At 47.7% G+C, this 15,610-nt stretch overlaps 2 protein-coding genes across 3 annotated transcripts in view; both read right to left on the bottom strand.

Moving 5' to 3' along the window:
- Window positions 1-5,640, bottom strand: part of IFT172 (intraflagellar transport 172) — a 34,346-nt gene extending 28,706 nt beyond the window's left edge. Inside the window, exons 1-7 of one of the 2 annotated variants that reach the window (XM_005686884.2) lie at window positions 5,443-5,640; window positions 2,573-2,716; window positions 2,218-2,330; window positions 1,745-1,784; window positions 1,374-1,439; window positions 1,081-1,160; window positions 773-860 (exon numbers count right to left, since the gene is read on the bottom strand). In XM_005686884.2, the coding sequence (XP_005686941.1) occupies window positions 773-860; window positions 1,081-1,160; window positions 1,374-1,439; window positions 1,745-1,784; window positions 2,218-2,330; window positions 2,573-2,716; window positions 5,443-5,481 (570 nt within the window). In that variant the 5' untranslated portion in view covers window positions 5,482-5,640. The remainder of the gene's footprint in view (window positions 1-772; window positions 861-1,080; window positions 1,161-1,373; window positions 1,440-1,744; window positions 1,785-2,217; window positions 2,331-2,572; window positions 2,717-5,442) is intronic. The other variant, XM_013967798.2, reaches the window with a different exon arrangement.
- FNDC4 (fibronectin type III domain containing 4) lies at window positions 7,444-10,597 on the bottom strand. Its single transcript, XM_018055496.1, has 7 exons — window positions 10,222-10,597; window positions 9,892-10,036; window positions 9,690-9,805; window positions 9,239-9,443; window positions 8,671-8,760; window positions 8,225-8,349; window positions 7,444-8,057 (listed from the first exon to the last, which is right to left on the bottom strand). Exons 2-7 carry the CDS (start codon window positions 10,010-10,012, stop codon window positions 8,022-8,024), a joined length of 693 nt encoding a protein of 230 aa, XP_017910985.1. The 5' UTR covers window positions 10,013-10,036; window positions 10,222-10,597; the 3' UTR covers window positions 7,444-8,021.

The raw sequence follows: 15,610 nt of genomic DNA, 5'->3' as shown, positions 1-15,610 counted from the left end.
AGTAAAAGTCACTCAGTCATGTCTGACTCTTCCCGACCCCATGAACTACGCAGTCCATGGAATTTTCCAGGCCAGAATACTGGAGTGGGTAGCCTTTCCCTTCTCCAGGGGACCTTCCCAAGCCAGGGGTCGAACCCAGGTCTCCCGCATTGCAGGCGGATTCTTTACCAGAGGAGCCACAAGGGAAGCCCTTATGTTCACAAGGAAACCTCAAAATACTTGTTTGGAAATCTTCAATACTCACCTAATAAGGCCCCCAAAGGAAGCTGACCTATACATCAACTAACACTATATAGGCCCACAGGGAATATATGACTCTTTTATTTTAGGAAGGGCACATTTAATTATTACACCAATAATTCTTATTGTAAATGATTCAAATAATAGAGGATTAAAACACGAACCTTCCTTTATTCCTCTATATTTTCCCTTGCAAGCATAAACAACTTTTTTTCTCTGAATTTATATACATATGTAAAACATTTTATATAAATGAGAATAATTTTCAATTTTCATTTCTCTCAGAGTCTTTATTCCCCTTTACCTCAAGGTCCCTTCCACTTGATTCATCCTTTCCTATAACTATTGAGCTCTGGCCTCCTGAAAACAAACCCTCTTCTGTGGCCACATCCAGGTGTCTCTCTGCCTGAGGCCTCACCCTCCCAGCCTCCTCCCTGAGCACCATAATCTAAATTCCTTAGATGTCAAACCTCCCCTAGGACAGTGCTTGGGTTTTCCTTCTCCCCTCTCCCAGGGCACCCTTTATTCATACCTGTGACTCTCCTGAGCCTTCGTCATCAAAGAAATACCTAACAATGGTGCCATCTGCATGACCAGAGAGAATTCCTTTCCCAGAGCAACTAAAAAAAAGGGGAAAAGGAAGAAAAGAGAGACATAAAGGAAACAGTTAGGACATCCTGTCTCCCCAAGAAAGTCCCCTTCCTCATCAGACACTACTCTACCTGTGGTTCCCGCTCCCAGCCCTCCCCATCGTTCACACTATGGTCCCTCAAGCCAAGACTCCCCTAGAGCTTCTCCTACCATTCCCAGGCTTCTGGGATACCCTCCTTCCTTACTCACTTTGTTGTCAAGGACACCACATAAGAATCTGTCCCATAGATGGTAGATGATTTGTTAGTTTTGGTGTTTGCTAAACGAACCTGAAAATGGGAGAGTGGACACAAGTCTGTTTAGGCTACTTTCAACTTTACCCAGGACCTAAGGAACAAGAAATAAAAACACAAAAACTGTTCCCTGTGTGGTCTCCCCCCAGTACGTAACTTGACCCTCAGGGAGAAGATTAACTATATACCTCTTTCCAGAACCATTATCCCCATCCACAGCCTCTCCTGTGTTTCGCTTCCCTCCTTTACCTTTCCTTCAGCCAGCCCAAAGACAATGATGTATTCTGCTGGCCACTGCAGGCAAGTAACAGCACTCTGGAAGAAAGCAAGAATGAAAAGGATAAGCCTGTCTATGTATATGAGCACAAAGATAAACAATCTAAACCTGAACAGCCTATCACATGCCACCACCCCAACCGCCCACAGGGAAGGAGAGGAGGGGACACGACTGGGCTCTAAGGAGAAAGGCACAGGGAGGTAAGTAGCCAGGCAGCACCATTCATGCAGCAGGAAGAGTCAGAGCCAGATATTAACAAATGCCAACTTCTGGCTGTATTTATAAGCAGATATACTGATATGTTTGTTCCTCCTGATCTCTCAGGGACTGGTTAGAACATTACCGTCTGGATGAACTTGTTACAAATGACTTTCTTGTCACCCCTGCCAAATAAAAGAGAGAAGCATATTAAAAACCACAGCCACGAATAATTGCCACAAATGATGCTGGGGGAGGGGAAGGAGTTGCAGACACCATCCTTGGCCCACCAGTGTTGCCTGTCACTCCACAGAAGCCCTCAGAGGAGGCGTAAGAAGGAGCCAGAGTAGCTTTGGAAGAATAATAAAAACAGAACATCACTCCTGGCTCCTCAGGATCTCAGAGGGCCTCCTTGTTGATCTAAGACTGATTCCTCCAGGGATGGGATCACAGGAAACACAGCGTAGGCAAAGAGAGGGCAGCAACAGACTCCAGAAGGCCCCTGCCTCCCAAGCCCCAGCGTGGCTCCTTATGCTGTCCACTCCCCCTTCCCAGGGGAGCATTTCTTCCCACTTTGCCCTTCTCTGGGACACCCTATCTCCCAATCTCTATCCTCACCAGTCTTCTCCAATCTTGTAGACGTAGATGATGTTGTCAGTCTGTCCTATGGCAATCTTAGTGGAATCAGGAGAAAAAGCCATGCCCTTCACCATATAGCTCTTCCTGCCATACTAAGAGTCAAAAAAGAAAAAAAAAATAAGAAAGAAAGAAAAGGACAGAAAAAAGAAGCAATGAGTATACTGAAAAGAGAAGAAAAGGTACATGTTTGATGGTAGTGGGCTTGAGGGCTTTGTACTGAAAAAAGGAAGGGCAGGCCATTTCCTATGCCTGTGGCTAGGTAGTAGGTATGGAAGCCTTCTAGGTTTTTAAGGTCCCATCAACAGATTAAGGTACATGTGAGTATTCCCTTCACCTTCATGTCAGCTGGTTTGGTGGAGAATTTATCTCTTCGCTCCCCATGTTCATCATACAGTAAGACCACACGGTCCACTGTGCAGACAGCAAATTTGGCATTGTTCTGGGACCATGCCATGCAGGTGACCTTTGCAGCTCCATCCTGCAGAGGTAAAGGGGACAAAAATAATCCAGACACTGGTGGAGAATGCTAGTTCTAGTTCTGTTAGCATTTCTAGGTCCATTACTTCTAGTGTGACTTTGGTCAATTTTCCTTCTAGCACAGTCCTTAAAACAAAGAGATGCCCATGATCTGTCCAGGTCTCAGGCCTCAGAGCCCTGGATGGTGGGAACAAACTGCTTCTAGAAACCATAATGCAAACGCACTAGGAGATGACACAGTAAGTAAGTACCAGTGTGCCCCTACAGTGGCCTTCTTATTCCCTCATTCTGCTACTGAAATAAATGCAACTGGTCTGATTAAGTTTTGGTCTTTAGCCATTAATTCAATTAATGTTTTTGAGTACCAAACTGAAAAAGGCACTTGGCCAAGGGCTGAGAGATAGAGACAAAGAGCAAAACGTGGTTCCTGCCCAAAGATCTAAAAATGGAAAAAGTCCCATAAGGGAGGCACATACAAAGCACTATAACAGTTTGGAAAAGCCTGAGATAATTTTCCATTTAAATGATCAACACTAAGCTTTGAAGAATGGATACAGTTAAGTAGGGAAATTCTCTGAGGTAGAAGAAATGGCATGAGCGATAACAAGTTCTGGTGAATAAACAGTCATTTAATTTAGCTGACACTACATTGTTAACAGCAGAGCAGAAGGGGGAAGGCAGGAAAAACAGATGGAGGCCAATTCAGGAAGGCTCTTTGAAGCTAGGCTGAGTTTGGACTTATTTGGGAGAAAAGGGAAAGAGTAAAAGTTCTGGAATGGGAAGTAAAATAATCACAGTTGAGACTTAGGATTCAAAAAATGCCTTTGTTTTTTATTTTTATATCTGTCATTGTTGTTTTTTCCCTTAACAATCCACTTCACAGAGGCCCAAATTAGAAGTGATCAACTCCTGGTGAATTATTCTTGCCATGTCTGTCCCTTCCACCACCAGCCCTGGTGGTCTATGCAGCAGGTTCTGCACTAAGGATTTCCCTCCTAGAAATTTAAAAAAAAAAAATCTAGTTTCTGCTCCGTTTGATTAACTACTTGCGCTGTAGAGCCCTGGCTTAAGACATTGTTAATTTTTACTCCTAACCTACCCACTTTCAACGTCAGAGGTAAAAAGGGCCTTTTTTTCCAATCAAAATCCTCAAACCAGAATCAGAAAATAGTCACCCCACCACCTTTAGCCTTCTCCAACTCTTAACTAAATTAGGTTAGGAGTGTTGAAGGCTCCTCATCAATTGTTGCTGACCAACTTCCTTCATCATTTTGCACCATCCTGGGCACATAGTCCTTTCCTGCATCTGACATCACCTTATTTTGAAAGATTGAAGGGAGATTTCATTTCCAATTATTCTATTAGGGTAAAGGAATTTTCAAAATACAGATTCAAAGCAATGAGTACACCTCTCTTTTGTTCTGGTTTCCTTCTATTTTCCTAAAGCCACATGCTCTGTGAAGCCTTCCTGATTCCCATAATCAATTCTCCTTTCTCTACAATATGTACCTCACAGGACTGTTGTGAGGATTAAGTGAGGTAGCTGCTAAATCGCTTCAGTCGTGTTCGACCCTGTGTGACCCCACAGATGGCAGCCTACCAGGCTCCCCTGTCCCTGGGATTCTCCAGGCAAGAACACTGGAGTGGGTTGCCATTTCCTTCTCCAAAATGAGGTAGAGAAGAGGATAATAGCTAAGTTTTAACGAGCACTACAGATTAGGCACTTTGCTAAGTGTGTGATATGCATTATCTCACTTTATCTCATTACTGAGTTAGATGCTACTTTTATGCATCTTTTCCAGATGGAGGCACAGAAAGTCTAAGTAATTTGCTCAAGTTTACAAACACAGTTTAAGCGGCAGTATCAAGATTTAAATCCACGTGTACCTGATTCTATAATCCACAACCCCAACTTCTTTATTTATGCTGCCCTGGTACACATTAAACATTCAACTCTGACAGATATTCTTGCTTTGTATTATTTTGTCCTTTGAATTTTTTTCCTTTGAATTCTGAATATCGTTCTCTCTTGTCTAACAGTTTTCCTGCTGCTTTTTAGTTTACAAGGTTCTCTTGTGTATACTACTGCCTTTAACTCTTTCCCCTAATCCCCTAAGGCTGCGATTACTATTATTCCCCTTTTCCAAATGTAAAAGTTTGGATGAGTGCTTAAAGAGCCTGTGCGATAAAGGCTAAAGTATCCGGTCATTTATTTAAAGTAGTGGTGACGCTAGGACTTGAATTCTGGTCTCCTAACTCCAAAACCCAGCCTTTCTTCAGCATGTTCTAGAGTTACATCCCTAGCACCCAACCTCTTCTGAATCTGAGATTTTCACCACCAGAACGAACGATGTGGTCGCCTGCACTCCCTTCGGTGGGACATGCACCATGTAGATTATTGTTAGTTGTTTACACACGCGCTTCTTCCTCTAGTACGAGCCTCTCGAAAGCAAAGGCAACAACTGAGGAAGTTCTGGATCCCCTGGAGCCCCAGCATGGGACCTGGTACACAACTGATCCGTTAAATGAAATGAACTGAAAGCTACGGTGCTCAGCAGCCCCCTCTCCCCTACTTCACACTCTTATCGACGGAGCAGAGTCCGTATCACCGCTAAAGCCTTCGGTCTTCTGCACACAGTAGGCGCTCACCATTTTTAAACTTCAATCCCCCACTTTCCGTGGAACACTAAGGCGGGCGAGGGAGGGAAGAGGCACGCGACTCCTCACCTGAGGGCTCAGCAGCGTCCTCAGGTGCTTCAACTGCATGACGAACACCTGTCTCTCAGATGCCTACAGACAGCGACAACTCCCGTGGTTACCTGGACAACCCGCCACGCAGCCGCAGCGACGGCCGCTGACGCACTAGTGACCTGAGCGCGACACGCGTCGCAAGGTCACCACGCAGTTTCGCAGCTTAGTAAATAGAGCGCGCGCAGGCGCGTTGAGATCTAGGGCGGGACCCTGAGAGGGTTTGCTGACTTCTCTTCTCGACCAATCCCGTCGCGGCATGCAAACCCAAACTCCAGCCACTCCCACAAGCCTTCGGCAAACTCCGGGGTCCTATGTAATCTTAGTCTTTCTAGGTGTTTGATGTTCGTAAACGCGGCTGAGCGCTTTCTTTTAATCCTCACAACCCTGGAGAAAAGCAGGGCAGTTGCTCTTACAGGCCTTTTACAGTTGACAGAATTGAACCCAAATAGGTTATATAACTTGCCCAGGATCACAAGGCTAATAATGAATACTCAGTATGTGTCTGCCAGGTACGGTACGAAGTGTTGTACATGTCTCACTTAATCTCAAAGCCACCTTTTGACGGTGATAACATTATTAGTCCCACTTTACATAACAGGAGACTCAAAATTAGAGGGCTCACTTGTCTAACCTAACACAGCGGGTTAAGGACGAACTGGGATTCAAGCCAGAGCTGATACGTTTATACACCCTTTGGATTCCTTCTCAGTGTCTAGCTCCTTATCTCCGTGCCATGCTACTATATATCGTGTGACACTCTCATTCCCAGAAATGATGTATCCAGAGTCTGAGAGAAATGTGCTTTGTAACCAGTGGTCAGAGGGAGGTAAAGCACCCTACTTTTGAACTGAAAAACGGTGGATTTAAGACTCCTGCTTAGATCAGGATGCTTTTATGGTTTAGGGCAGAGGGCAGACCAAAGCTTGGCTCACCTAACAGATTTAGTCTTGTGATAACCGGGGTTGGAGCTTGGATAAGTATCAAAGATACTTCTTGACTTTGGATTGGGGTTCCTTTCAGAGGATGTAATTGATGTAATTTCTTATAACAAAGTAGAGTGATCAAGATGCAGAAAAGGGAAGTTATTCATAAGCCTCCACTGGAGGGTCATACGTTGACTGATCACACGAAGACTGTTACCTTCCAGACAGTGTAGCTTGTGCTGTCCAGAAAGATTCTGGGTTCTGAAGTCTTTCCCCCTTAGTGGTTACAGATGTCAACAGGTATTTCTTTCACTGGCACCAACCTCCCCTTGGAACTTGGGAAAAAGTGGAGGACAGTCCCTATTTTCACAGGAAACAAGTAGGCCCCAGAGCCCAAAGTATAATTCTTTTGACAGGAGAGTTCCAACCCCAGTTTTATTTCCAGAATGCTCCTCTGGATATAATGGCAGAGAGTAAATATAAACTCATTTATTCTTTATAATTATTATTGGCTTTGACTGAATGAACAGAGAGACATACAGACAGACAAAAGGGAAAGCATGGACAGGGAAGAATAGGCATAGAAATGCACAGGAGAGGAACACTTTGCCCCCCCAGGGATCCATTAATCTTTAATTTGTTCCAAAACCCTGTTCAGTCCTTTACTGATTACTAGCTCAGTGTTGATGAAGTCAGTGGAATAAATGATGAAGAGTTGGGGTGCCAACGTGGGCAGTGAAGATAAAAAGGCTCCTGGCCCTCTCATGTAACATAACTTTATTTTCCACTGGTGCACAAAGAATTTATATCCTCCATTTTTTCCCCCTGTTCCTCCTTCTTACTCAACAAAGCAAAATAATCGAGGGCCCTAGTTTTCTATGCCCCTTTCTGGCCCCTCTGCACCCATTCTAGACTGAAGAATCAAAGCAAACACCTTCAAATACGAGTCTGCTCCTGTCAAGTTGGTAGTGGTGGTGTGAGAGGCCCTTGTGGTCAGGGGAGAGGCAGTGGAGAAGTGTCTTCAGCATACTAGACAGTATCGCATACAGTCAGCTGCAGTTTGTCCAAGAACCTTTATTGGAAAAATGTCCAAGGGGTGAGACCACCAGCAGCTGAAGGGGCTGCCCGTGAGAGGGGGAGCACCTGAGGCTCCATGGAAGACGTTGGAGTAGTGCAGTGCAGCGTCTGCCTCCAGATCCAGACAGTTCCTTTTATTTTCTGGGGGAGAGGGAGTGCCCACAGAAATACTGCTCTCTGAGACCCGGAGGCAAGATGTGGGGGCAGCTGGGGATGCCAAGGGTCTTGATGCAGGTGAAATGGGGGCCCCATTTGGGACCTAATGGGATAGGGTTGAACAAATGACTCTCCTCTGGACCTGGGGGGTGGAAGGATATATCCCATCTGATATCCACTCCCCAGGTCCAGGGGCTCAGAGCCTAACAGACCTACCTTCTGGCCCTGCTCACAGTGGAAAGAGGATGGATACCAGGCCTGAGATTGTGGGAGTGCCATTACCCTCTGGGAAACTGTGGGATCCTTCAGTCTTGGGCAGATCACCATCTTGGGCTCTCCCTGACCCCAGCCCCAGCCCCAGATTATTAGTGCATCCGTCTTCTGGTTCTGCTTCTTCACTCATACGTCAATAGTATTGATGGATGGTGACTTTTTCTGTGAAAGAAGATGGCCTGAGTCTCTAATTTCAGGAAAGTGATTGTTTCCTCTATCCCAAATTTCCATTCTCCCTCTTCTTCTGCCCCTCCGTGACCCTCCTCCTTTTCCCTCGATGCTTCTAGACACAACCCCCCCTCTTCCCGCCCTCACTGGCCCCACATCACCTGTCTTGTCCCCACTGGCCTTCCCTGAGGACTCTGTTCCGGTCCCTTCCCCTTCTCCTTGGGGTTGTTGTTGGAGTCATTGTCCTTGATGATGTCATACTGACGGCAGAATAGCCCGATTACAGCTGAAACACAATCATACAATCTGAGCCTTGATCTTGACCTCCCCACTCATAGCCCTGAAGGGCAGGGACATACCCGCCATTTCTAGAAAATCAAAGAAGAAAATCTTTGAATTCCTGTTTCCCATGCACATTACATTCTTCATTATCCTTTCTGGGCTCCCAATAGCCTCCTCTCCCTTTCTTCGAACTTTTCCTGCTTATCTCCTACAACTGAACATCTCCCCGCACCGTTGCTCTCACCTTCTCCCTACAACCTTTACCAACTCCCACCTTCACTCAGCCCCACTTAATCCACAGTCCCCCATTCAGCTGCTTACTCACCAGCCCACATGAGCAACACCACCACAATGATGACCACCTCCCCCGTCTGCAGTGGTCGCTCTCCATCCAGACCCTCCACTGTGATGTCACCTGAGAAGGAAAAGAAGACAGACCCCAGGTTCTGGGGAGCAACTAGAGAGCTATGCCTGTGCAGACAGTTCAGGATGGAGTTGCTGGGGACTAGAGTCAGTGTAGACCTGTCGCAGCCCCGTTGCTGGTAACCACTCTCTAGGAAGCTGTTGGTGGACAGGTGGTTAGAGACCAAACAGCAGGAGGGCTGCAGGTCAGGTGCTCACTCATGCAGGCTGCAGCTGCTATGAACTGAGGCTGGGTAAAAGGAAGCTTTAAAGCCCTTCCCCCCAAACAATGCCTTACCAGCCTGTCTATACTCAGTCTCCTGCCAACCTGCTTTCCTTCCTTTCCTGGCAGTACAATGAATTATATCATCCTTCTACTCATCTAAGCTAGACTGCTGCTTGCTTTGCGGAAGTAAACAGGAGGCCAAAGACCAGGTAAACAGTCAGAGAATCCAAAGCTTTAGGGGGTGAGGAATAATCGAGACTCTCACCTGGGCTTGAGCTGTTGGAGGGTAGCCGATCAGACCCCTTGAGAGTTCGGAAGTGCACCCGCGGCCCTGGGGGGCTTTCTCCCCGGAGGCCGATGCTCCTGACCTGCACTGTATAGTCACTGTCTTCAGCCAGGCCCCAGAGAGCACAGGCCCGAGTCGTGGTGTTCACCTCTCGGATCACACGTTGCCCAGGGCCATTCTGTCGCTGCAGGGAGATGATGAGAGAGGAGGACAGCCTCACCCTGGTCCCAGTCCACAAAGCTTAGCCCAGGATTGTTGAACACCCAAGCATTCTGGAGGACTGGGGTGGGAAGGGTAGCTTAAACCAGGGAACCCCAGCTACCTGTCTCCCAGGGCAGGGAGGGGAGTTGGTGGGGGTGGGGGCGGTGACCAGAGGGAATGCTCAGAGATCCAAGGACACAGGTTGGGGCAGCAGAAGGGTGATTCATACTTGCTGGGAAATGGAGTAGCCAATGACGATGTTGCCTTCTGGGACGTCCCAGGACACAGTGGCCGAGTTGGCTCTGAGGTGAGTGACTGTCACATTCACAGGAGATGGAGGCCGGTCTACAGGCGACAGTGTGTGAACAGGTTACCAGGGTCCACCCCCAGACTAGCTCTGGTGACTCCTCACCTGCTCCCCTTTTACTCACCTGCTCGCACAAAGCCCAGGTCGCAACTGACCAGCAGGAGGACCGTGGGGCTTAGATATGGGGAGAGGGGCATTAGCGAAGCCATGGTCCCCACCGAGTCCACTGGGAGGCACCCAGGCATCCGCTTGACATCCAGGCGGGGCTCCTGGAGGTGGCAGGAGTTGGGGGGGGGGCGGGGGTCAAGGACTTGCCAGAAAGCACAAGCGGGCAGCTGCTCTCCCTCCTCCCCACACCCCACAGCAGCCCTAGAACCCCCCTTTCCCCTTGCCTTGCCCACCCCCGCAGCACCCCGGCGCCCTCAGTTCGCGCCTCTGCTCTGCCCACACCCACCTCCGCCGGTCCTCGCGGTGGGTCAGGCCTCGGGGGGCTGCTCGGTGCCCAGAGGGCGGCCCATCGCCGACTCCGTGGCGCTGTCCCTACCCCATCCCGGCGCGGGCCCGGCCAGGCGGGCAGCGCGGGACCGAGCTGCGGGCAGAGAGCGGAGGCGTAGCGGGTGCGGGCCGCGGGGCCGCGGGGCCCCGGAGCCCCCAGAGCTCGGACTGGCCGCGCAGTCTGTCCTGGAGCAGGGGGCGGTGCCCGCGCGGCCTGGCGGCTGGCCTGGGTCCCTGGGGCGCGAGGCAGTGCGGCTGCCCCCGCCGGCCCCTGCAGCACGATGTGACCGTCCCGGCGCGCCAGCTGCCGTCTTCTGCAGAGCTGGCCTCGGTCGCTCAGCCGCAGCCCGGCCGGGACGTGCGGGCCCGCCCCGCCCCGCTGGGGTTCTCGCCGCCGTCATCACCGCCCCCCCAACCCGGTTCTTTCGGGGCTCCTCCCACGACCCTCTCATTGGCGGCCTCCAGGGCCCCCCATCCCTCCTGATCCCGGCTCCCGTCTGCTGAGCCCCCGCAGGGGGGTGGGGGGAGGGGGCGTCCGGAGAGGCGCAGGTGCGAGGGTCTCGGGATCTGAGAGGCCCCTCCTCCCCAGATGGAATTAGCCAAGTTGGGAAGAGGAACTCCACCTTCGGCGCGCGAGGGGACAGAGTCATGGAGATAATAATTATTTTGACAATCTACTTGTAGACTGCGTCAGCTTTTAAGTCTCTTCCCCATTCATGACTGATATTGATTCCCTTCCTTCTCTCATTCATTCTTCCACTTATTAGGCAAATATTTATAGAGCTTTCTCTATGTGTCTGACATGTTAATAGCTGGAGATACAGCGATTATTAAGGGTTTTGGGTTTATAGGTGAAATTTAAAGGCCGACGACCTGTCTCAGCTCTGCGACTCACTGTGTGGCCTTAGGTAAATAGGTTAATCTAAGTTTCAGGTTTCCCACCTGTAAATCAAAGAATGCAAAACCTCACAGGGCTGCTGTGAGGATCAAATGACACAATATTGGGGAACGATTTTTAAAAATCTCATAACACTGTGTGAAGAGAGATTATTCTTAATTTGCACCAATTTGTTAGTTATGCCATTTATTCAATAAACATGTAAATCCATAAATTATTTCATGCTTTGGTTGAGCTTGAGACCTGGAGTGAGAACCTGGATGTGAGTCCCAGTTCTCTCCACTGTGTAATCTTTAGCAACTAACTTAACTTCTCTGAGCTTCAGTTTCATCATCTGAAAAATGAGCATGTCAATATCACCTTTTTTTTTTAAATTGAATTATCAGTTCAGTTCAATTGCTGAGTCGTATTCTACTCTTTTCGACCCCATGGACTGCAGCACTCCAGGCTTCCCTTTCCATCACCAACTCCCGGAGCTTGCTGAAACTCATGTCCATCTAGTCGGTGATGCCATCCACCCATCTCATCCTCTGTCATCCCCTTCTGCACTGCCTTCAATCTTTCCCAGCATCAAGGTCTTTTCCGATGAGTCAGTTCTTTGCATCTGGTGGCCGAAGTATTGGAGTTTCAGCTTCAGCATCAGTGTTTCAATGAATATTCAGGACTGATTTTCTTTAGGATGGACTGGTTGGATCTCCTTGAAGTCCAAGGGACTCTCAAGAGTCTTCTTCAACACCACAGTTCAAAAGCATCAATTCTTTGTTGCTCATCTTTCTTTAAAGTCCAACTCTCGCATCCATACATGATTACTGGAAAATCCATAGCTATGACTGGATGGACCTTTGCTGGCAAAGTAATGTCTCTGCTTTTTAATTTGCTGTCTAAGTTGGTCATAGCATTTCTTTCAAGGAGCAAGCGTTTCTTGATTTCATAGCTGCATTCACCATCTGCAGTGATTTTGGAGCCCCTGTATATTGTCACCCTGCTTATTTAACTTATATGCAGAGTACATCATGAGAAACGCTGGGCTGGAAGAAGCACAAGCTGGAATCAAGATTGCAGGGAGAAATATCAATAACCTCAGATATGCAGATGACACCACCCTTATGGCAGAAAGTGAAGAGGAACTAAAAAGCCTCTTGATGAAAGTGAAAGAGGTGAGTGAAAAAGTTGGCTTAAAGCTCAACATTCAGAAAATGAAGATCATGGCATCCGGTCCCATCACTTCATGGCAAATAGATGGGGAAACAATGGAAACCAGTTCAGTTCAGTCGCTCAGTCGTGTCTGACTCTTTGCAACCCCATGAATCGCAGCACGCCAGGCCTCCCTGTCCATCAACAATTCCCGGAGTTCACTCAGACTCATGTCCATCGAGTCCGTGATGCCATCCAGCCATCTCATCCTGGGTCATCCCCTTCTCCTCCTGTCCCCAATCCCTCCCAGCATCAGAGTCTTTTCCAATGAGTCAGCTCTTCGCATGAGGTGTCCAAAGTACTGGAGTTTCAGCTTTAGCATCATTCGTTCCAAAGAAATCCCAGGGCTGATCTCCTTCAGAATGGACTGGTTGGATCTCCTTGCAGTCCAAGGGACTCTCAAGAGTCTTCTCCAACACCACAGTTCAAACGCATCAATTCTTCGGCGCTCAGCCTTCTTCACAGTCCAACTCTCACATCCATACATGACCATTGGAAAAACCATAGCCTTGGCTAGAGGGACCTTAGTCGGCAAAGTAATGACTCTGCTTTTGAATGTACTATCTAGGTTGGTCATAACTTTTCTTCCAAGGAGTTCAGTTTAGTTCAGTTCAGTTGCTCAGTCGTGTCCGACTCTTTGCGACCCCATGAATCGCAGCACGCCAGGCCTCCCTGTCCATCACCATCTCCCGGAGTTCACTCAGACTCATGTCCATCGAGTCCGTGATGCCATCCAGCCATCTCATCCTGGATCGTCCCCTTCTCCTCCTGCCCCCAATCCCTCCCAGCATCAGAGTCTTTTCCAATGAGTCAACTCTTTGCATGAGGTGGCCAAAGTACTGGAGTTTCAGCTTTAGCATCATTCGTTCCAAAAAAATCCCAGGGCTGATCTCCTTCGGAATGTACTGGTAAGCGTCTTTTAATTTCATGGCTGCAATCACCATCTGCAGTGATTTTGGAGCCCAGAAAAATAAAGCCTAACACTGTTTCCCCATCTATTTCCCATGAAGTGATGGGACCGGATGCCATGATCTTCGTTTTCTGAATGTTGAGCTTTAGGCCAACTTTTTCACTCTCCTCTTTCACTTTCATCAAGAGGCTTTTTAGTTCCTCTTCACTTTCTGCCATAAGGGTGGTGTCATCTGCATATCTGAGGTTATTGATATTTCTCCCTGCAATCTTGATTCCAGCTTGTGTTTCTGCCAGTCCAGAGTTTCTCATGATGTGCAGAGACATTAGTTTGCCGACTAAGGTCCGCCTAGTCAAGGCTATGGTTTTTCCTGTGGTCATGTATGGATGTGAGAGTTGGACTGTGAAGAAAGCTGAGCGCCGAATAATTGATGCGTTTGAACTGTGGTGTTGGAGAAGACTCTTGAAGGTCCCTTGGACTGCAAGGAGATCCAACCAGTCCATTCTGAAGGAGATCAACCCTGGGATTTCTTTGGAATGAATGATGCTAAAGCTGAAACTCCAGTACTTTGGCCACCTTATGCAAAGAGTTGACTCATTGGAAAAGACTCTGATGCTGGGAGGGATCGGGGGCAGGAGGAGAAGGGGACGACCCAGGATGAGATGGCTCGATGGCATCATGGACTCGATGGACGTGAGTCTGAGTGAACTCCGGGAGATGGTGATGGACAGGGAGTCCTAGCGTGCTGCAATTCATGGGGTCGCAAAGGGTCAGACACGACTGAGTGACTGAACTGAACTGAAAAATAAAGTCTGTCACTGTTTCCATTGTTTCCCCATCTATTTGCCATGAAGTGATAGGACCAGATGTCATGATCTTAGTTTTCTGAACGTTGAGTTTTAAGCCAACTTTTTCACTCTCCTTTCACTTTCATCAAGAGGCTCTTTAGTTCTTCACTTTCTGCCATGAGGGTGGTGTTGTCTGCATATCTGAGGTTATTGATATTTCTCCCAGCAATCTTGATTCCAACTTGTGCTTCATCCAGCCCAGCATTTCACATGATGTAGTCTGCATATAAGTTAAATAAGCAGGGTGACAATATACAGCCTTGACATATAATAAAATCTTCTTTTTTTAATTGAATTATAGTTGACTTACAATGTGTTAGTTTCAGGTGTACAACAAAGTGATTCAAATATATATATGTATATGTGCCAGTGTGCTCAGTGACTCAGTCAAGTCGTGTCCGACTCTTGGTGACCCCATGGACTGTAGCCTGCCAGGCTCCTCTCTCCATGGAATTGTCCCAAGCAAAAATACTGCAGTGGGTTGCCAGGAGAAGGAAACAGCAACCCACTCTAGTACTCTTGCCTGGGAAATTCCATGGAGAGAGGAGCCTGACAGGCTATAGTCCATGGGGTCACGAAGAGTCGGACACCACTGAGCAACTTCACTGTGTCACATTAATATATATTCCTTTATAGGTTATCACAAGATATTGAATATAGCTCCCTGTGCTATGTAGTAGGTCTTTATTGTTTACCTATTTTATTTACAGTAGTGTGTGTCTGTTAATCCAAAACTCCTGATTTATCCCTCCCCTCCTTTACCCTTTGGTAACCATAAGTTTGTTTTCTGTATCTGTGAGTCTTTCTCCATTTTGTAAGTTCATTTGTATCATTTTCTTTTTAGATTCCGGGTATAAGTGATATCATATGATATCTATCTTTGTCTGACTTACTTCACTTAGTAAGATAATCTCTAGATGCAAATGGCATTATTTCATTCTTTTCGATATCATCTTCTTAATGTATCAAATGAGATATACTGTATGTGAAAAGTGCATTGTTCAGTGTAAATAAATGTTGGCTAAACTTGTATTTAGGGCAGATACTTTGGTTTCTAATTCTCACTGCAGTATTTCTATTTCTGTGGCCCTTTCCCCTGTAATATCCAGTTCAGTGTGTGCACCCCTGGGGCTCTGAAGCTTCTGTTGCCTTCTTTCTGAGAGGAGAGTGAAATGGGGTATGTGGGGCAGGGAGGACTATGTGATCAGGGAGGACTGTGTGACCTGGTCTTCTGACCTTTGCTGACCCTGAGGACCCTGATATCTGGCTTCCTGATGCATCCTAATTCCAGAGCACTGATGCCCAGGGATTCTCTCTGCCCTGGGCCTGAGTATTGTCATTCCAGGCTCCAGGCCCTCCCAGAGAAGAGCTCATTATCTGAAGGGCAAGAGTAATGAACCTTGGGTCTTCTTCTTCAGGAGCAAAGCAAAGGCTGGGGACTCTGGGTGCCTCTAGAGAGGGACCTGGGGAGCTCCCTGGGGGTGATCAGAGTGCTGAG

The sequence above is a fragment of the Capra hircus genome, chromosome 11 (assembly GCF_001704415.2).
Source record: "Capra hircus breed San Clemente chromosome 11, ASM170441v1, whole genome shotgun sequence".
Taxonomy (NCBI): Eukaryota; Metazoa; Chordata; class Mammalia; order Artiodactyla; family Bovidae; genus Capra; species Capra hircus.
This window is presented reverse-complemented; position numbering and strand designations above follow the sequence as displayed.

Bases quoted from the DNA above. Each gene is read 5' to 3' on its own strand.
- FNDC4 (XM_018055496.1), bottom strand. From the start codon at position 10,012: ATGCCTGGGTGCCTCCCAGTGGACTCGGTGGGGACCATGGCTTCGCTA. The intron at 9,444-9,689 runs GTATGAATCACC...ATCTCCCTGCAG, and splicing joins GCTACTCCATTTCCCAGCAA to CGACAGAATGGCCCTGGGCA. The intron at 8,058-8,224 runs GTGATGTGGGGC...CTTCTTTCACAG, and splicing joins GGCCAGTGGGGACAAGACAG to AAAAAGTCACCATCCATCAA.